At 36.9% G+C, this 22,281-nt stretch overlaps 1 protein-coding gene across 4 annotated transcripts in view; it reads left to right on the top strand.

The window, feature by feature from the left end:
- The first annotated feature begins 771 nt into the window (after positions 1 to 771).
- The window catches only part of gypc (glycophorin C (Gerbich blood group)), a 37,354-nt gene continuing 15,844 nt past the window's right edge, over positions 772 to 22,281 (top strand). For 2 of the 4 annotated variants that reach the window (XR_006982705.1, XM_017470362.3), the window contains exons 1-2: positions 916 to 1,055; positions 5,421 to 5,521. Coding sequence is in view for 2 of the 4 variants with exons in the window: in XM_017470362.3 (XP_017325851.1) it covers positions 5,458 to 5,521 (64 nt within the window). In the remaining 2 variants the exon portion in view is untranslated. Of the gene's footprint in view, positions 1,056 to 5,420; positions 5,522 to 5,974; positions 6,095 to 22,281 lie in introns of all 4 variants that reach the window. The other 2 variants (XR_006982704.2, XM_017470360.3) reach the window with 2 other exon arrangements.

Here is a 22,281-nt window from a genome sequence, read left to right as displayed (position 1 = left end):
CTCCAAAAAAGGGAAATTAGATAATGCAGCATTTTCACTTTTAGTCAACTTTTCAAATGTATATTTACTTATGTGGAGTTGTTATTAACTGTTATGAAGTTGTTTTAAAACAGTTGTTAGTAAAAGACGCATGCTTTTAAAGCCCCTCAAAAGCAGTTATTTATGTTTAATGCTTAGAAATATATACATTGAGTTGCAATATAGTTACATAAGGCATTCTAATGTTGGAAAACAGAATATTTTTTTTATGTCATTGCACAAGTACAACAAAACTAGATTTGCAACTTCCTTACTGGATGCTATACACAGTAAGAAATAATTTTTAACAAATACAAAAAAAGTTGAATATTGTGTATCATATATGTGTAACTGTAGCAATTATATAGTATTATTCAGTATAATCATAATAAACAGTCCACAGTTCTGGAGAAGGAATTCACTATGTGACGTTTTACCATGATTGTAATCTTGTTAGAGGAGTGTGACTATTATAAGTTTAAATAAGCAGGCTTGTGGTGTCAGACATTACTGTACAAACTTTTAATCAGTATCTGTAAATAGCAGAATGCTCCCAAAGCACACGTCATCATACTAACTAGATCTTAATACAACTATTCCAATCCAATATATAAGCAAATTATGTTATTCTTCAAGCAGCTAGAGTCTGTTTCTCTCCATATTTCTCTCTTCCTGTTCCTCTCCACCCTGCACCACTTTCCCAGACCCTGTATTGACAACAGCTGTGGGTTATTTACACGGCCAGGGGGAGGGTCGAAAGCAGCACAGATGGTTCATAAGGGAATAATTCAGGGGTGGAGGAGGAAACAGAGAAAAAAAAAACACGAAAGTTCACATGCAGCTCATTAGACCTAGCTACACACCGGTAGAAGAAGGGCACAGAGTATCAGGACCTGAGCAAGCAGTTGTTTCTTTTTCCTCGCAGAGCCTTGAAAAGTCCCTTCCCAGTGTTCTCAGTTGTCTAAGGAAGTATTTCCTGTGCAGGAGGAGGAGCACACAGTCAGACAACTTGTTGCAAGGCAATTCAGAGAAAGTTGGTAAGTTGGACATTTTTATTTGCTGTTTTAGCAAAAAGTACTTGCTTTCAAGCTATAATGGTACAAAAAGCATGTTAGTCCTTCTAATTATAACTTGAGTCATTCATGTCAAAAGGCAATTGTGTAATTTTACTGTGAACTGTTGACATCTGTCAATGTGTTTTCTCTGGAGATTTAATTTTAAAACACACACGCCTTGAGCTTTTTTGTTTTTCAACCGTGAAAATAAAATGGAAATTTGTAGAGGAACTGAAAGTCCACAAACTTTCAGTTTGTGCCTGAGGGTTTGCAAAAAGTGTGCCAGTGAAGTGGTACATTAGGAGAACTGGATGCAAAAAAAAATGCCTCTTTAGCACATAACTGCTAACACTTGTGTTCTGCCATGGAAGCCAAGTAGTGCTTTATTGCTTTATAACGAGGATGGACATCCACATTATTTGTGTGTTGAAATGTCTTCAGGCAGGCAGAGCATGCAGTTAAAGCTGTTTGATTAGAAATAAGTTTAATAGCAGTAATGTAAGAGTTTTATTTAAAGCCAGTAATGTACACCTTTAATCTACCCATATCGAAATCTTATTGTTTTTGTTTGTTTGTTTGTTTGTTTGTTTTGTTTTGTTTTTAGTAATATTTCCTAAAACAATAAATTGAATGAAGGGTGTTCAGGGCTGGAAAGAGGTTTTAATAGACTATCCACCCTGGCTGACACGCCAATTGGCATAAAAAAATGTCCACTGTATTATCTACACAGCTGCACATTGCAGACATATTTCCTGTTTCATTGCTGAAATTCTTAGGTGTTTGTTTGTTTTTTCAGTGAGTTGAACTGACCTAACGACACACAACACGACGGACTTGTTTTTCAGTAGATGAAAAGCATTAAGAGAAACTTTTTGACGCATAACATCGTATATTAATGTATTTATCAAATGCTTTTAATGGACTTTCAGGATTGACACATTTATTTTAAAAGAGAGAGAGAGAGAGAGAGAGAGAGAGAGAGAGAGAGAGAGAGAGAGAGAGAGCTAACAAAAGGTCTAGAGTTATTCCTACATGTAATATTTCACACCTATTGCAGTCTTCTCTCAAGTAATGTATCTGGGAAAACAACAAAAATACAGTCCACTCTGAAAGTATTGGAACAGCAAGGCAACAGCAAATTCTATTGTTTTTACTACACATGAAATACATTTGAGATCAAAAGATGACTATGAGATGACTTCATCAGTGACTTCATAACCCACTTGAGCAACATTTTACCTCATGAAGAGGAGACTGGAAAAGCAACACAAAACCAAAATTCAACAGTTTGGTGATGTCAGTGGGTCAACAGTTTGCAAGCATGGGATATTCAACCAAATATTATTGTGTTATTATAAGTGTTATTAACTTTGTGTTATTAAGTATTATTTACTTTTAATTTACTATCTTTTCCTATCCTTTTTCATATTTAAAAATTGGGTGGTCTAACACCAAAGGTGCCCTTTTTTAAATATCAGGAAATGAAAGATGAATTTATGTTCTATCATCGCATATTCATCTTTTGATCTCAAACCCAAATGTATAGTGAAAACAATAGAATTGGCCTTGCTGTTCCCATACTTTTGGTACTTTTTGTATATCAAAATGGATATATTTCTAAAAGAAGTAAGCAATTCTGAGTAAAAAAAATTAATAGAAGACTACTATGGTACATGGCAATGGTGTGCTAAATGATGCCTCCTTAACTTCTTGATCCTAGTCAGCAATCTTTAAAGATGAACCAATTCCTAAAATGCACTTGAAGGAATCAAGGAATGAGGAGACAGGAGGCTTCTAGATCAATGATACACAGGTGCTTCCTACACTGAAGTCTTTTTATTGTAATGTGGTGTATAAACACTCCATCTCTCACAAAAAATTATACCACAAATACAAAATGTATTATTTTTATTATAGAAACAGTGGGTACAAATGAAATTCTTGAATGAAAGTCAATTAAAATATGCCATGCTTTATCAGCCTTTTAAGTTGTGTAATGAGTAGAATATTGTGTAGTCTAAAACATCTTGATTTAAATGTGTCATGTATTGTACCATGTGCAATAATGTTAATAAACCTATTCGCTTTTCTCAATAGTTGCATCCAATATAAACATGTCATCAATAAGTGAATTCACTAGAGTAGCTTTAAAGTGATGCTTCAGTGAGCAAGGATGTCTCATATTGGTAAATATTTTTGTCCTTGATTGCCCTCACCTTCTCCTGAAATTCCCCTACTTGCAATCTTTCCTCACTTCCTCAGAGGGAGGAGCTAAAAATCAAGGATGGGGGAAAAAGCAAGGAAAGGAAACTAGAAGGCACAATTCAAATCAGAAATCTGAAGTATGCAATTTCTTAAAGAGAAAACTACATCAATAAGTAGACAACAGATAGGTCTAAGGATATAGAAGAGCTGAAGATCATCCTGTGACAGAGTAACAAAATTAGTAACTTATGGAGAAGAAATAGAGCTGCTCATGATACAAAGCATCCGACTGCATGTTAGTATCATGACTTTTACGGCTGCCAGTGAACTGACTCACTTGTCTTCAATGGCAGAAGAGGGATGGATCAACAACATGTTTCAACTCCTCAGATCCAACCAATATGGTTGAAAAACAGTGAATGGCACTTTACACTGCAGTAAGATGATGACTCAGAACTTACCACCTGTAGCTGAGGGAAATCAATCATCCCAAAATGATTCTGTTACTGCTGCTCAATGGACAACACCATTGTAGGGCAGCACCTATAACTTTCAGGATCTCAAAATGGATTGGTTTTCCATTGTTGTGTATGACAATAACATTGAAATCAGTCATCTTAACCAGTCTCTTGGAACAGGCATTACTTCACATGTTGGCTTCAAAGCTTTTAAATTGGGGAAATATATGTAGTCACTAGTCAAACAAACAGTCACCAGAAAGCAGTTTACCACCTACACACAACATATTTCTGGCGTGCAGGAGAGAGTGTTTTAAATTCGTTCTATCACTGATTCACTGATTCAATTTCAGCTCCGCCACAACAAACAGGAAAAATTATGGAGGGGATACATCTTACATCCTGTGGCATAGTAGGAAGGAACTGATGGTGTGTGTGTGTCTGATTGGGGGAGGGTTATATCTTGGTGAACCACTCTCATTTATCTACATAACTTTATAATATAAAAAGTGTGAACACATTAAAGATATTCTATCATTAACTTATTTAGTCTATTTCTTTAAAGACCCAGTTTTCAGTCAGAAGTAATTAGCTACTAAGCAAATAAAAATTTATTTCTATCGGATAGACTTATCATATTGGATATTAAAACAACAACAAAATAATAATAATAATAATAAGAGTGCAGAAATAACTTGAAGCATTCTTTGGTGCAATTACTCACCTGGCAATTTCACAGTTCACTAGAAAATGTCTAGATATTGACATTTGTTTTGTACAGCAGTGAACGCTCTGATGGTGTACAAGTCAAACAAGTAACAGGTCAGACAACCTTGAAGCCTTTTGACGGAAAGCAAATAACAAGGGTGGAGGGAGTGTGATAAGCCACTGTGTCAGTCTCTATATTCCATTTTCTCTTCTTCTAGTATTTATTAACCATCAGAGCAGTCTGCAAGGTTGACCAAAACAAAGGCCAGGGTGAGCAGACTAACTCCATTTTGACTCTAATGAAGAATTTCATTTATTGAATTTTCTGTGAAATATACCTCTCTTGGAGTAATTAGTTCTACATTATGAGTTCCATGTGGAAATTCACAACACAAAAAAAATGACACAAAAACAGAATAACAAACTAATTATCGCATTTGTGGCATCCCCATGGGTGGAAGTTATTTTGCAAAGAGTGCCTTACGAAAGGTGTGTTTTTAATTTCCCTAACTTTGAGTGGAAATTGAGTTATGAGTTAATAAAATTAGGGATAAAGAGGGTTGTTAATTGCAAGTGGCTTCAAATTCGGAATCTTTTCATAGCTAAGCAGATGGTGGGCAAGAGCAAATTTGGAAAATGCGATAAGCTAAATATAAACATTCAGTCATCCATGGTTGGCTAAGCTAGATACATTTCAAAGTTAGATTGTAGAGAGAGAGAAAAAACTCTGAGTATACATACAAGAGTAACACTTTTTATGGCATTGCAAAATAACAGATGCAAGGTTCACCAATGACGATTAACGCTTGTTACTCTTGGAACAGAAAAAGTCTAACACAGGTCTTCAGCCATTTCCTCCCTCTGTCTCCATTGTGATTTGAGATCCCAGTGAAGCAATCCCTCCCTCCTCCCGCTACATTCTCCCTCAACGGGCACCATATCATCTCTAATCACCCACTCCCTCTCTCTTTCTCAGCTGTCCCCTTCAGTCTTTCTCACAGACATTTCCTCGCATGCTTCTGAGGCTCGACTCAATGAGAATGGCATCTAATGCAACTGAATTGGTCGAAAATATGGGTGAGTATGGAGTTTTGTGGATTTAATACAGTCGGGGCCTGCACACTGTGACTATGAATGCTGTGCTGTGTGACGTGTGTGTGTCTCTCTCTCTCTCTCTCTCTCTCGCTCTCTCTCTCTCTCTCTCTCTCTCACTCACTCTCCCGCTTTCTCTCTCTCTTTTGAATGTGTGACATTTGAAAGACCTGACTGCATTTCACGGTCAGCTAATATACCAGTGTACATTTCTGAAATGCCTAACCTGAATTACTTTTAAGAAGTATAAAGGAACTGCACAGCATTCAGCCCCATTATCGATATAAGGTTGATTCAGCTATCCAGTGTTCCACTTTTTTCAGGTCTGCCAGAAAAGGAAACAATTAATATTCATCAATACTGTGTGTCAATCAAAAAAATATTCCACTGAATGCAGAAAATTGTCCATGAACACTGAGTGATACTGCATAACCACAGGTTTCGCTGCCACATAAGACCTGTATAGCGAGATTCCTTCTGATTAGGCAGGAGAAAGGAAGTGGAGTGTGGCTCAGAGTGAGAACTGCAGGAAACATGAAAAGCCTTCAAGCGAGCTTGGTGAGTTGTTGAGGCACTTATACCTGCTGAGAATGCAGTTATACCTGTGGCTAGGCTTTCCTCCCTTGATATGAAAAACCCTAAACATCCCCTAATAAATGGGGGGGATTATGCTTTCAAACTATTTTCCTAATTTTATAGATTTACAATGGAATTATTTCAACAACATCTCTAATCACAGAAGAATGGTGATTTGACAGTGTACACCTTATTAAAAAGAACAACTTTGAAATACGAGATCTTTGTGAATTATCATATATAGGATAAACTCATAGGGTTATGTATTAAGAGTTTCTAACTTGTCAAATTTATAGAATGTAAACTACTATATTTCAGAATTATAAAATACATCTCTCTATAATCTGAGAACAGATGGAATATTATAAGCAAGATCAAGCTAGGCTTAGTTATATAGCATACTATAATATTAGCAACCTTGCTTACTGGTTTACACAATATAATATTTGTAAACTGACCTACTGGTATCCTGTCTCAAATTCAGACCTGTACTTTTACAGTCTCTTGCGTTTCACAGGCAACCATGCGTTGCAGGATATGACGTTGATGTGCAATCTCACACAGAGAGTGCCTGTCATTTTCTGCCCAATACCACTGACTTAGAGTGTTTCTGCTATTTCTTGTGGAACTGGTTTGATTTTGTTCACTATTATGTCATTCCTGTCACTGTGAAGACTTTGTGCTGTATGTATGAAACAATGTGTACAAAAATACAGGATGAATTGCATCCCTTATTGAATTAATAAAGTGTGCAACATCATATAAAAGTAAAAATAAATAAATAAACAGAAGAAAAAGAAAAAAGAAAACTGGCCATCTGAGTAGTATTTCCCTGTAGGCTGGTTTTAGTTGAAGAACACTATAATTTTGTGCTTTTCCTGCTATGAACAACAGTGAACAGACTAACATATTTACGAGAGCCTGGTCATTACTTGATTAATTAATTCAGACATGGTTGATTTAAAAAAAAATAATAATAACAAAACAAAACAAAAGAAAAACCCCAATGAAGTTTCTCTCCAGGACAGAAACCATTGCTTTCAGCCTGTTTTCCATTGCAATTTCAGTGGTCTTTTAAGATTACTACTTGTCACATTGTATCAGATGATCCCAATACAACCATGGTTGAATTCAGTAACAGACTGTTGGATGTCAGATAACCAGTGATTAAATTGCTAGGTTCTGCTTATATTATCAATTAGCGTGATGCGATTGTGAAATGTTCCCAAGGTAATAAGTTTTTTTTTTTTTTTTTCTGTCCATTAGCATGTTCGGTGCACTTGAGTTTCATGTAAATTCTGTGCGCTTTTTCTTCCTACAGGTGGCTTTTAGATTAGTGTTGTAACAGCACACACACTGAGATTTTCATTTAAAAAAATAATACAAATTTATAAGCTTTGTCGTCACAGTGTGCGTGTCACATTGTGTGTTATACTACTGCCATTCCCTTATGACTGCACAATCGTACAGTGTGAAGCCGGCTTTAAACGGAATATGCTTGAGATATTTTAATGAAACATTCAGAATGATCTGCTGATGCTTTTGGCTGAGGTTGACCCAAGACTGCCCACAGTAAAGGATTCAAGAAAGTAACATCACTGAAGCTACATTTACATTTCCTAGACATTCTGTTTCAGTTATCTTCCTTTGTTTCCCCTTCAAACTCCCATGTTATTCCCTCAAGCCCTGGGTAACTCCAAACAGGAACTCAGCACATGGATACACAGTGACAAGTCAGAGTCTAGAGACACTAAAGTGAGTGACATTCGAAAGCTGCATAGTAAAAAGCCAGGGAGATGCATTTTATTTATAAATCTGTCTAATCCAGTGGGCATGTCTGTTGCTTTTTTGGCCTTATACATTTTTAAGTCCCATTTTTGCTACAGAGAAGTAGACAAAACAACTTCTCCAGCCACCAAAGCACCTTGTTTGAGAATCCCAAAACATAGGAAACACAGGCACTTCCCAGACTTATATGCTCTTTCTGGTCATCAAAGCTGTGATATTCCTCCAAGAGGTGTTATGAAAAAAACAAAAATTGTTAGTGTGCAGTATTACTTACCTCACACTGTGCTATAAACCTGAGAAGCCATGAATGTGGTTTCAGGGTTGCAGACACAGTCCTGTGTTGAGAAACTAGTAGCTGACACCAATTTCCAGAGGAGCTTGAGGTGGTCACCTGCTGCTTGTTTGCATAGTGATATTTAAATAAGCGTAAAAGTTGCACCACCGCTGGCTGCCTTGGTCCCTGAAGAGGATGTGAAAGAGTTGATCTTAGTGCTAATTGATGACTTCCTGCTGTGACATTTCAAGGGTTGATTGGGTAGAAGTGGGAAAAACACACGTGCTGCATGGCCTCCAACTGGCATGCCGCCGCAGGAGCGAGGTTTTTAGATGGGAAACTGGGTGCAGATCATGAAAACAGTTGGTAAAGCAATCACATAGGGCACTGTTATTTTGAGGCTGGTTGACTGCATTGCTTAAAAACTGTATTTATAATCCTAAATTTTAATAAATTTTCTTTAGTGGTGCCATAGCCCAGTAGCTTCAAATGCATCATGCATTTGCTTCAAAATGAGCAAAACAATGAAAATCTATAGCAAATATATTGTGTAGCATAAATTATATTAGCAATAACAGTAATATATGAGGGTACAGTCTTGTAAATAAATAATAACAAGTACTCCCTCCTTCTTTAGCCAAACATGCCTAACCCAATTTCATTTTACAGTTCAAAATGATGAATGTGAAAATAGTGTCCTATAATTAATTTAAGTGCAGTGTGACAGACTCCAGGGCTTTTTAAAAGACAAATAATTAGTCATATACATTACATTACCATAGTCAATTGCCACATGAAGGTTTCCTGGACAATTTCTTTTCTACTAGACTAAAGCAAATTTAACGTGCAGGAGGCATAATACATAATACAAGACAGCGTGCAATCAAAATCAAAATAAAAGCATAATATCTAGGGCAAAGTATGATCAAAAGGAGAAAAAAATATAAAATGGAGTAAGGCTTATTAAGGCTATAATGATCAGAAACATATTGCAAAGATATGCCCCAAACAGTGGAATAAATTTAGAAGCCCTAATGAGGGAAAAACCTACAAGTGGACCAGGAATGTAAAATGTGTCATCTCTTGAGACTGGAGGCCTGTGTGACATGCAAAAAAAAAAAGTTTGGCTCATCAACATGCATTTTAAATATGCAACCCTTCATCAATCCCTATAAATAAAAGGTATTAGTATGTGAAGTTTTGACAACTGAATTATTAATCACTGATCTAAAAAGCAGGGTGTCACAAAAGTCTCCATACATAGGGGACTATGTACACCAGCACCACGTCAGTCGTCCCTTCGACAGTGGGCTTCCAATCTTTTTAAATTTGTTAATAAATTTGAAACAGTGTCATGTGTGCTTGCCATTTTTCCTGTTAAACTCCATTGCAACCTTGCAACAGTTTCCTGGTCCAGCCATGATAATGATCTCAATATGTTCTTCTTTTGTCAAAGGCGTTCTTAAAAAAAAAAATATATATATATATATATATATATATATATATATATATATATATATATATATATATATATATAAGGTGTTAATTTTGTATGGAGTATTGTATGGAGCCTTTTGGAACACCCTGTAGTACAATTAAAAAGAAAAGAGCCAAGGACGATCCTTGCGGATCTCCATATACGATTTGACCAAAGCAAATATGAGCTCCAATTGCATTCATGCAGTTCTTTTAATCAAGTCACCTGCTTTATGATCAAATCCTCTAAAGAAAGTAACATAATTTACATTTGTGAGGTGCTTCATTTCATTACTAGACTGGAGAATATTTAAATGTAATAAATGCACTGCAGTAAAAGCAGGAACTTTTTCCAATATAAATAAAAAGATGCATAACGTAACGTAATGCTTTTTTTTTTTTAAAGTGTGTTTTATTAATGCCAATCTATGAATATGAACTGTTGTCAAAGTCTGTAGCACAGACATGTGTCACAGCACAGACAACGTCAAACTAGAATGACATGCATTTGTAAGACATGGAAAACAGGTGGGGATGAAAAACGCATGAAATAGAAACTAAGGTGTTAAGAAGTCAAGGCTTCAACTTAATGATATGATATAAATGCATAATAATACTTTGCAAGACTACTATGACACAGCAGGGGATTAATAGACAAACTAATCAAGGCAAAACACAGAACAGGTGAAAACAGTCAGGTAACACATCAGTATCAGGACAGGTGCAGAGAGAGAGCACAGAAACAAAAGCACATGATGTGAACCCAAAGCAAAAACAACATGAAAACAGCACATGTTGCACTGAGAGGGAATCTGTGACACATCTGCACTTGTGTTGCAATTCATACATATATGTAAAAACTCTAGGATAGTGTTTATATTCAAAAATCTCAGAAATCCTGTGCTTCTCATATGACATGACTTTTATCACTTGCGAACTGAAGTTTTGTGGACATAGTGGTATGTGCACTACACAAGCATTCGTGAAGAGGCTCACACACTGAACAATCTTTCTCCTGATCCTAGGTGAAGCATGCCTGATCGCCAAATCCTGCTTTCTCACAGAAATAAATGCAAGAGCTGTCTATAATGTATCATCTTCCTGCACTTATTTATGGGAACTAGGAAAGACAAGTAAAATGTGGAGGAAGGATTGATTGAGAGAATGTTGGCAATGAGGACTGTCTGTTCTGCAAAGAGAACTAGGGGCATAGATAAATAAACATAGCCATTTTTATATTGTATGCCACCAGGAATCATGTTTGTTCTTATTTTTACAGTTCTTAATGACCACTTGGGTTTGACATGCCAAATAATTTCTAGATGGACGGATAGATAGATGATCACCTGGATTCAGGGATTTCCTTTAACACTCTCATTGGCTGTTTCTCATCATTGTTCTTGTTGCTTGCCATAAAGGTATTCATAATACAAGATTTATTAACCAATATCAAACACGCTTGAAAATATCGCTTCACGTCATGCTTAACAATGCCCTTACCCATGATAAAATCACTGTGACGCATACCCACTCATGGCTTCTTGTTTTATTATTTCCTCTTCTGTATGACTTGGTATTTAATTATTATGTTTAGTCATTTCATTGATTCTGTTAATGAAATGATATTCTGTGTGCAATGATGCATCATTTATATTTAGTAGCCACAACTGAGTGGTTTGGTCTTATGGATAAAATCATCCAGTCAGTTGCATGTAGTTAGTATTTTGCTGTCTGTGTTCGAGTGGAGTGACTTGATACGTGTACATGAATGGATTGTAAGAAATGAGACAGGACCCCTTAAGCTTTTATTTAAAGACAGGAAATTATGGTTAATGGATACAGAAGTGTAGTAATTTAATAGACAATGGCACCAAATTATTTAGACCGTCACAATTCTTTGTTGTGCTAATTGAGGAAATTAAGACATTTAAAACAGATAAAAACATTATTTCATATCAGTACAGTAAAGTGGGATTACTAGGACAGGCATTGCTTATGACTGGATCTAAACTTCACTATTAATTGAAAAATAATATAGATAATAAAATAAATTGAAATTGTTGGTATTACTCTATGTATCATTTTTATCGTGGTCCATAACGCTTCTTGTTTTGTATTTTTTTTTGTTTGTTTTATTGTTTTTGTTCTATTTTATCAAATTGGTGAGCTACCATGTTCACCAAAATAAATAACAACAGAGATAGACAGAGGCAGGAGGTGGAAGGTGAGTTGAGGGGAAAAGAAGTGGAAAGATAGCATGGACAGGAAAATCAATGTAAAGAAACGGAGGAGTCAGGGAGCTTGCATGGGAAAAAAATAACAAAAAAAAAAAAAAAAACAATGTGAGAAGCAGAACTGTGTTTTTTTCCCGTTTCTTGGAGAAGGATGAAACGAAGATGGAACCTTAAGGGTTGGAGATGTGGAGTGTGTGTGTTTCACGCTGCTTGCCTAAGCGTAGCCCAGCAGGGCAAATTGTGCTGATTTATCTTGGCTTGTTAATAAGCTCATATCCAAGTCGTCTAATAAATACATAACATGAAACAGCTCTTATGTAAGTGCCTACCTGCTGTTTGTGCATGCAGGTGCTGTGTGACGCTGTCATTTGCCTGTCTTTGCACAAAATCCAGAGTGAAAACAATATGACATGTTCACATGCATAAGCTTGTGCAAAGAGGATGTGCCAGAGATGTATATCCACTCTAAGAAAAGACCACCAAGCTTTGTGTGTGTGTGTGTGTGTGTGGGGGTGGGTGGGTGGGTGAGTGTGTGTATGTTTAGAGGGAAAAGCTTACGAGCATGCTTTGCAGTTTTTAAAGTTATTTATTTTTTTTAAATATTCATGATTTTGATTGATTATTTATAATCTCTCTTTCACATCCCATGATAATGTTATAGCATGGCTAATAAGGCATATTGTTTGCCTGTTGCTGCATGCTTCATAGACCAAACAGTCCGGGGGTGATTCATTTTAACGGTGTCAGCACGATGGTGTAGATAATGAAGTGGTTGTACTGTGGTTGTACAGTTGGCTAATTGTGTTTCTACATCAAATCGATCACGTTTCATCTCTTAGCCCACCCAAAAAGCTAATTGGTTAATTCTGCGAGGATGCTGCGTTCGTTGTAGTGAGCAGGCAAACCCACTTTTCACCACGTGTGTATATTTAAACCAATTAGAAAGACGTCCTGTGGCTCTTTCATGACAGAATTCTTCTCAAACTCTGCAGGCAAGAGACTGATAACAATAGGCTACCTGTGCTTGGTTTAGCACAAATTTCAGAAGAAATGTGTAAGCTTGTGTAGTTTATTTCATAATATATATATATATATATATATATATATATATATATATATATATATATATATATAAATAAACTGTAGGACAAGGCAAATAACATTAAAAGTAATCAAAGTATGGAATATCACTGTGGAAAAATCATATAAATACTATATGCCCTCCACTAATATCGGCACCCTTGGTAAATATGAGCAAAGAAGACTGTGAAAAATTGTCTTTATTGTTTAACCTTTTGATCTTTTGTTAAAAAAAAATTCACAAAAATTCTCTACTCTCATGGATATCAGACAGTTGCAAACACAACACATGATAGATATATAGATAGAGATATATATATATATATATATATGTATGTTACAGAACGAGACTGGAGGCGGATGCAGGTGCAGGTCACAGTCTTTATTACTTAAACAAGAAACAAATAAACAGAGAGCGCGGTCTCTACTGACTATACAAACTCAGGGCATTTAGCTACGACCGCTAGCATGCTACACATTAGCACATACCGTTACACTTCCTTGACTTGACGAACGTAAACCAACTCTAATACTGCGCGATGTGCGCAGTCACACGGGGGGTTTAACTAACAAACCTAATTAACTCAAAACATGGGCACCTGTGGCAAATCAGAGACATGCTCAAACTTAACTCAGTGTCCAAGCGGGAAGTGAACGAAAAACAAGAGAGTCACGTGACCAGTCAGCGGCTGTACCTCAGTGCCGTACTCTGCTGGCCGTGGCGTAACATATATATATATATATATATATATATATATATATATATATATATATATATATATATATATATATATATATATATATATATATATATATATATAAAACCTTTGTTAAGTATAGGTATATATATATATATATATATATATATATATATATATATATATATATATATATATATATAACCTTTGTTAAGTATAGGTATGCAGCAATTACTGGCACCCTTTTAGTCAATACATTGTCTTCTCCTATAATGCCTGATGAGGTTGGAGAATATATGGCAAGGGATCTGATCTGGGAGAATATATGGCAAGGGATTTGGATGAGAGTAGAGACTTTTTTCTTCAAACTCTTCCAAACAACTTGTGGTGATGTAGGTGACTTCAACTTGTAGTTTTGGAGACTTTCAGACCCCAAGACGCAACTAACTTCTGCAATTCTCCAGCTATGATCCTTGGAGATGTTTGGCCAGTCGAACCATCCTCTTCACAGTGTATTGAAACAATATAGACACACGTCCAATTCCAGGTTGATTCATAACATTTCCAGTTGACTGGAACTTCTTAATTATTGCCCTGATGGTGGGCATTTTCAATGCTTGTGCTATTTTCTTATAGCCACTTCCCATTTTGTGAAGCTCAACAACCTTTTGCCGCACATCACAGCTATATTCCTTGGGCTTGGACTAAGGGAATTTGGCCTATTTGTTACCTCATATTTATACCCCTGTGAAACAGGAAGGCATGGTTGAATAATTTCCTGTCACCCAGGTGTACTAATAATGTAAAATATCAATGAAAATATATATTTTCATTGATCTTCATATGAATTCATAGGGGTGCCAATTTTTAATTTTCTCATATGAATTCATAAGTGTGCCAATAATTGTTGCACACCTATATTTAACAAAGATATTTTTTTGATAAACCTGTGTTTTGTTTGCAATAGTTTGAGTATTTTTGTGATTTTTTTAAACAAAATTTCAAAATATTAAACAATAAAGACAAATTTCCAAGACCTTCTATGCTCATATTTGCAAAGGCTGCCAATATTAGTGGAGGGCACTGTAGAGTAATAATTTGGACAGAGTAGCTTTGGGTAATTATTAATCAAGTGGAAATATCAAAGTCAGGTGCTGTTATGGGAAAATAATCAACTTCACAGTGGTGTTATGTTGCCTAATGTGAAGTGGAGTTTCTGTTACGACTCCAAAGTTCATTCTTTTCTAATAATGCCATCACAGCCCAATGTCCCAAAGTGTTTCATTTATATTCAATATTTTTTATTGATTAAAGAAAAATAATTTTATCCAGTTAAAGTTACAATTTGTCTGCAAAGCAGTGTTACCGAGAAGCCTCAAAGCCTGAAGACTTTCCAAAGACCTGTAAGACAACTTTACCTCTGACTGTTACAAAGCATTGGCACTGAATACCCCCTCCAAAAATATTTAATAAATAAATGTCTCCTTATAGAAAATTTCAGGATTACCAGTACACACATTTTTTTTTTAATTTGTTTACTGTCTGTAGAGCATCCGCCAAACAAATCCCTGTGTTAGATGTGACTATAGAAACAATAACCTGTGATTTGCCTTGCAGCTGGAATTACTGTTAGTGCTGCTTTTATAGAAAATTAATAAACATCTTCTGACCAATCAGAATGGAGAATTCAACTGTTAAATAGCATTGAGCCCTTGTTTAAAAAATATGATATAATTAGGTGATTTTGAATGATGGCACACTTTGAGCTGCGGGCACAAGAACTATATAAATATATTATTAAAACCTAATTTTAAATAAGATCTAAGCATATCATAGGTGAGATAGAGTCAAATGTACCCTGGAGTCTCTGTGATAGATATCTGAGAACACTGCAAATTATTAGTTTGTTGTTTGGACAGACATTTATTTTGATCTGAGCTTTAAAAAAAAAAAAAAACTGGAAGTATATCAAGGGATTGTCATTGGGCAACAGCAGCCAGTGTATTTATCAAAGATGCACAATGATTAATGAAGGCGAGGGCAGAGTCAATAAACTCGATTTCTTTGGAAAACTGTCTTCTCGCCAACGAACTGTGACTTACCCAAAAGCACCAGATGTAAAGTCTGGAGCTATAATTAAACCTAGGAGAAATTCCTATTACACAATATAAGAAATGTAATATGCTGTGAGGCAATGTAATGTTAGTACATGCTATTCCATAAAGATGATCAGGTTCACACTCTGCCCTGCACCATTAATAACATTCATACATAGACAGCACATGACACACTGAGCTAAAGTCACCTGACCTCATCACGAGATCTTATGCCTGCTCAAGCAGTCTTCCGACAGAAACCAGTTTTAACGGCCCTGTTCATGCAGTTCCTCCAGATCCTTCAGTCTGAACCTGAGGGACTAAGAGGGGAAAAAAACAGAGTAGCGAGAACTCTGTCGAGGCTAGACACAGGACATATGGCTGGGTGAGATAGCAGCACAGTTTTCACTTCAGCTTCAAATTCCAAACCACGTGACCTCAGGCAGTGGAGAGAGAGAGAGAGAGAGAGAGAGAGAGAGAGAGAGAGAGAGAGAGAGAGAGCATTGTCTGAAGAAATCAACTGCAAAAGGCACAGAGAGGAGAGGGGCTAAGGGGAAAGATGTGTTTGCAAGAGCCTTTCCAACTGAGTGCTAATCTCATGAGATTGTGCAAGACTGCGAGGAAAGATGTGTGTATGCCCGTGTTGTCTGCAGAGAGCAAATGAAACACCCCAAAACCTTCTGAACAGCCCCATGGTCCCACTGCACTTGAACTAAACATGGTCATGATGGGCTCCTGAACCCAAACAGCCTCAGAAAGATGTCGGCACACAGCATTGTCTCTTTTGATAGCACTGTCTCTTTTCTATTTGCAGATTTCCTGTTTTTTTGTTTTGTTTTGTTTTTTTGGTGTGTATCTTAGTTTGCTGTATTGCACCTTTAAAAAGTGTTGTTACAAAACCAAACAGATGTGTGAGAAGCTAAATAGAGCTGATGACAATTACATTTACAATTATAGCTCTAGTAGGAAAATACATTCTAACACTTATCTTTATTTACTATTAATTATATGATGTATCCAGTGTCCAAAACTGGAAAAGTGACAATTGGATGAAAATAACAGCTAACCTAAGATGACATATAAATACTCAAGGACCTTTTTCTTGAAAGGTCATACTTGCCCTCCAGTTATTCTCACATTTCTCCTTTTGGTATGAGATGATTAATGATGGCCCTCCTTTTGTTGTCAGAGTGAGGGATGATTATTTAATTAGGCAGGACGTGATTTCACATATAATACTTTGGAACAAGATGATTGAGGTAGAGGTAATTAAAGGTAGAGAAGCTTTCTGCAAGTGCTTAATCAAAGTAAAGCTTTTAGAGTGGCAGGGTAGAGGGAAGGAAAAGGCAAGGAGGTGACAGCAAACTCAAGTAACCTTGAAAGTTTGAGATGTTATTTTAATTCATGGTGTAGGACCAAAGATGGCTAATGATTATTTAACAAACTTGTGCAAGACCAAATAAAAACCCATTTGCTTTCATCAGCAGACTTTGCAGAGGTGAATTTTCAGAATGAATTTAAGAGCTTCTTTTTTGTGTACTTGGCCTTAAATTCCCTTAGGTGTACTTCAAGTAAGAATCTTTATCATCACAGGTACATGGTATTCCCTCAGGCTCTATTCCTCAATTTGATTTTCCCTCCTTCCCTGCATGGTAATCTGATTTCTAGGTCATTGGAAAACTGTATCTATGGCCAAGCGACCTGCGGGTCATTTGCAATTTCACTTTTCCTAGTGATTTCCTAATCCATTACTTGCACTTCTATCGCTCTGAAATATTAAATGTCCAAGTCCCTGTGATTACAGGACGAACTTGACGAGGCTACAAGCAGCATCTATAGGAAATGAGGCTCATAATCAGTTATGGTGCTCTGATTATGCATTTCGGTGCACATCACAGTGACTGAAACCTTCTTGTCTGCATAGGTTATTTTGTTATTGCTAAAAGCAATGACTCTCATTTAGAATGGTAGACATATAATTACACAAGGGTAAACTGCAGCAGTTCATCGGCGGGTCAGCAGCATCGAGTGGAGCACCAAGGTTAAGACTGGAATATTAAAGGGCATCACAGCTAATTTGTCGTGACACCTTTTTAATGTATGTGAATGAAGTCAAATTATTGTTTAAGTATCTTCCATTAAATCTTGGACACCCATGGAAAAATTACAGTATGATGTAACTACAGAGTTGTAGTTTTATAACTCCTACAAATCTCCTACATCATATTCTACAGAATTTTAGTTTTATATCATATTGGAGAGCTGGGACATTGACTTACAACATTTATAGCAAAAGAGCAACTAGAAAAGGCCATTCATTGAACATTTAAATAATAAATAATGAAACACTGCAGCTGTCTTGAGCTCTAAGCACCCAAGAACAGAAATCTTTCTCCCAATAAGGTCAGTGAGAAGAGCAGACGGGGGAAAAAAGATAAAGTGGGAGTTAAATCAGTGAACAAGTGCTGTGCTGCCAAATAGCTGAGATAATTCGTAATGAACGAGTGCAGTTTGAGGAGTGGCTGCACATGTTTATGAAGGATAGAGCCAGAATACCATGAGTGCCTTACAAGGTGTAGCCTCTTTCTAGCCTAAACTAGTGATATCTCTCCCTTTCTCTCCCTTTTTGTCCTTATCTAAGCACCACTCTTTCAATCTCACTCCCCCAGAACCTAACGAAGGCCCTCTATTAGTTACTGCCTTCATACTGCCTCTGCCTCGTCTCTCAACCACCTATTTTTTTTTTCACTAAGAGAAATAAGGCAAGGTTATGAGAGTTGTTATTTTTTGCCCCTTCCCCCTCTCTATTCTTCTGTTCCACCTCTCAGCTAGCTCTCCATTTTGACTCCTTCCTCCTCTCCAGCTGAGAATTTAGAGTAAAAGTCACTGCTGACATCTTTGACTACATCTGTGCAGTTGTGCCTTTTTGAGCTCTTCCTACTATCTGCCCTAGTTGATACATCATCAGACTGGGAGGCTTTCTGTGGAATCTTTATGAGTCATTGCTATTGTATGTCGTATGATGAAAACCAAAGCAATAGCAAGATTTTCATAAATTCGGTGCTCTCATCTTTCATTTCAATATTTGTTCTACATTTATTTGAAGCTCAGAAAACTGGGTCACACCTGACAGACCAACGATGTCCATGGATATCCATTATTGGGCCTGACATAAATTAGTCCATGAAGAGAAACTGTGATCAGTCCATATTTGTTTGTTTCTGGTGCACCTGGACCAATTCTTTTGGTCTAGATTAAGTTAACTGTTCTACGTCTTTAAGAGACACATTAAAAGGTGTCACTGACTGTGAATTTTGATGTTTTCTCTAGATTTAGCTGAAGCTTGGAAAATGTGTTTATTCCATTGAGAGTTGACTGAGACATCCACAGATGTCCAATATTGGGCTTTACTTAAATTGGTCCATCAAGAGTCCATTAGTCAATATTTATTTGGTCCAGGTCCACTTTGATCTGGCTCTTTTGGTCAATATTAGGTATGATGTCTGTTCTATATCTTCAAGAGACAAAAGCTATCACTGTCCGTGAATGTCTCTTAAATGTCTTTATGTTCACCAAGCATCTCTGAATTGAAAGTTAAGAGACCATGGATCTAAAGGCCTGTTAGCTGATGCCAGCGGAAATAAATAGATCCATTGAGCTTCAGAACCAGTGAGACACTGACCAAAATAAATCAGTTGCTAAAGATGAATGAATGATGTGTCTTTAACAATTTTATTGATCTTAGTAACTTCAAACCCTTATTTACTTTCAGCTCTGTCTAACTCCATATAAAAAAATAAACTCCTTCCAAGGTTGGTCCTTCGCGCTAAAATTGGTGCAGTAACTCACTATACATAAACATCTGAGCTAATTTACAGTCAGAAACAAGGAATTATTTCTGCAACAACGATTAAAGCAGCCTGGTTATTTGCCAGTTCCTTTATTTTAAACTGGGGTTATGAAACTGATATAAAATACTGGCTGCAAGTGCATAACATTAGCTAATAGCTTGATGACTATAACTTAAGCTTGGAGATTTGGTAGATAGGAGAGCTATGACTGATGTAACACAATGAAACAATTTGTGAGATGGTCTTAACAAAACACATTCGGTATAAAACATTGCCATGCCCCACCTGTCTTAGCCTGACAAACTTGCCGTGGCCTTGACACAAGCTCCCTGAAGCACCAATTTTCTGATAGAATCACTTCTGCAAGCTATGAAAAAATACAGTGGCTTCTTCTTCCCAGGTTGATAGAGAATAGTGATAGTAAAAACATCTGAGGAGAGGGTGAATAAAGGCTCGTAAAACCTTGATTGTATATAGGCATCCCCTCTAAGACAGTCTACCTCTCGCCAGTAACTGACAGATTTACACAGGACCATTACATAATTTCACAAGTGGCTCTTCTCATAGCAAGTGTAGTAAATAAATGGTTCATCACAATTTTCTCTCTAGCACAGGCTAAAGGATTTTTCTTTCAAAGGAAATCCATTAAACCGCCTTTTCAATCAATCTTTTCCTCTACAAATTCAGCATATCGGTGTCAGTTTTTTCTATAGAAGTACAGCAGTGGGAGAACTCTCATCTTTCTGGAGTTTTAAAGCAGCAGAGTGTGACGTGGCAATGAAAAATGCACCTAATTAAACTGTGTTGATTAACTGGGCCTGAATATTTGTGTGGATGGTTAGAGCTTTATTAGAAAATGAGGCTGCTCTTTCTCCTCCTAAAACCTATCATCTATTTCCATTATGGTCATTAGCTATGGCTTCATATACTAGGAGTACCAGCCACCGTCTCTCACCATGCCGCAAGGTTCTACTCTGCTTGCACTGAATGAGGTTTGGCTCGCCAGTGTTGCGAGTGTTGTGTGTGTCCATGTCGGATGGCACAATGACATTATCAGATGACTGCTATTTCATAATGTTTCCCAAGCCAGCTGTAATTATTTTTTGGTGGTGGGTGGGTGGATCATCCAAATGTGATTCCTAAGCAGGTTCTAAAGGCATATTTAAAACATATTGGTTAGTTAATAAGATGTGAGGTACAAAATGGTTTGCAGGGCCGCATACACACGGACATACTCTCATTCATACAACCATTCACACCAGTATACTGTTATTAATTTAATTTTAAGGGTGTCTTAATGCAGCAGGGCACTACAGTGGGTAGCGTTCCCATCACACATCCCCAAGGTCCTTGATTTGTTCCTGAGTTTAGGCTACTTCAATCCTGAGCTTGGGTCTGTGAAGAGTTTCACATTTTTCTCATGTTTGCATGGGGATCTTATGGGTTCTCTGGTTTCCCAACCTCCTAGTAAGTGAACTAGCTAAGGTAAATTGCCCCTAAGTGTGAACGAGTGTGTGAATGTGTGTGCCCTGTGATAGATTGGCGTCCCTCCCACCTCATGCCCAGTGTTCCCGGGATTGGCTCTGAATCCACCGCAAACCTGTCTAGTATACACATATTAGATTTTATTAATCTAAGTAATTCAGCCCTGTCTAATGCCATATAAAAATACTTCCAGCATGAGTCCTTTATGCTTATATATGTGCATCTGGATGGACCATGAGAAGAAACTAAAGAACCCATACATGTGGAGAACATGAGAAACTCCAGAGTTCAGGATCAAACAAAGAACCCTGTATGTCTAAGGTGACAATGCTACCCACTACACCACTATGCTGCCCTAACACCAACACTTTTTTTCTTTGAAACTGTAATGAGTGCCACCAGGCTTATAGACATAAACAGTATCTTCTAGAGTAATTCTAGAAAAGACATACAGAGTATATGTTTGATGTTAAAACAGTTTCACGCAACAAAACTAAAAGTCCAATTGCTATATAGGTCAATAAAAGACAGTAAAAACAAAAATACCTTCATAGTTTGCTATACTTCAATAACCCATTCTGTTTTCATATGCACTCATGGCCTATCCTTATATTCTCTTGAAATGGATTTTTTGTGACCCTCTTCATGCAAAATAATAAACGTCAGGTCCTCACCTATGAGAGAAAGCACAGTTGGTGTGAGAGGAGTTTAGCAAAGCATTTAGTAGCTGTTTTCACTCTCAGTTGAACACAGGCATTTGTACCACAGCTGGGTGCTCAGCTGACAGACATCGGAAGCGCGGTTAATTCATCATTACGTGAGATATAATGGTCCGTCCTGACATTTCCTCTCCTCAGACATCATCCAAGGACCTCAGGCTAGCGTGTTTTGACACTCCAGCACATATCAGATAATCACCCAGCGATAACCCTATGTGAGGAAACCTTATCTTATGAAATACTATATGGCCCCGGTGGCAGATCATATGCTGGTAAAAGTTGCTGTAATTTCTGCAGCAATATACCATGTTCTCAACAGTGTGATGCTGCAGGAATGTGATAAGTGTAAAATCGATAGCAGATTAATGGTCACAATGTTACAATTACACAGAGAGTAAATGTATTATGAGCAAGTGTAACGTAGTGGAAATTCTTGCTAATACCTTTTCACAGTTCAAAGCTGGGAGT

The sequence above is a fragment of the Ictalurus punctatus genome, chromosome 6, assembly GCF_001660625.3.
Source record: "Ictalurus punctatus breed USDA103 chromosome 6, Coco_2.0, whole genome shotgun sequence".
NCBI lineage: Eukaryota > Metazoa > Chordata > Actinopteri > Siluriformes > Ictaluridae > Ictalurus > Ictalurus punctatus.
Note: the sequence above shows the minus strand (reverse complement) of the source record. Positions and strands in the feature narration are given on the sequence as shown.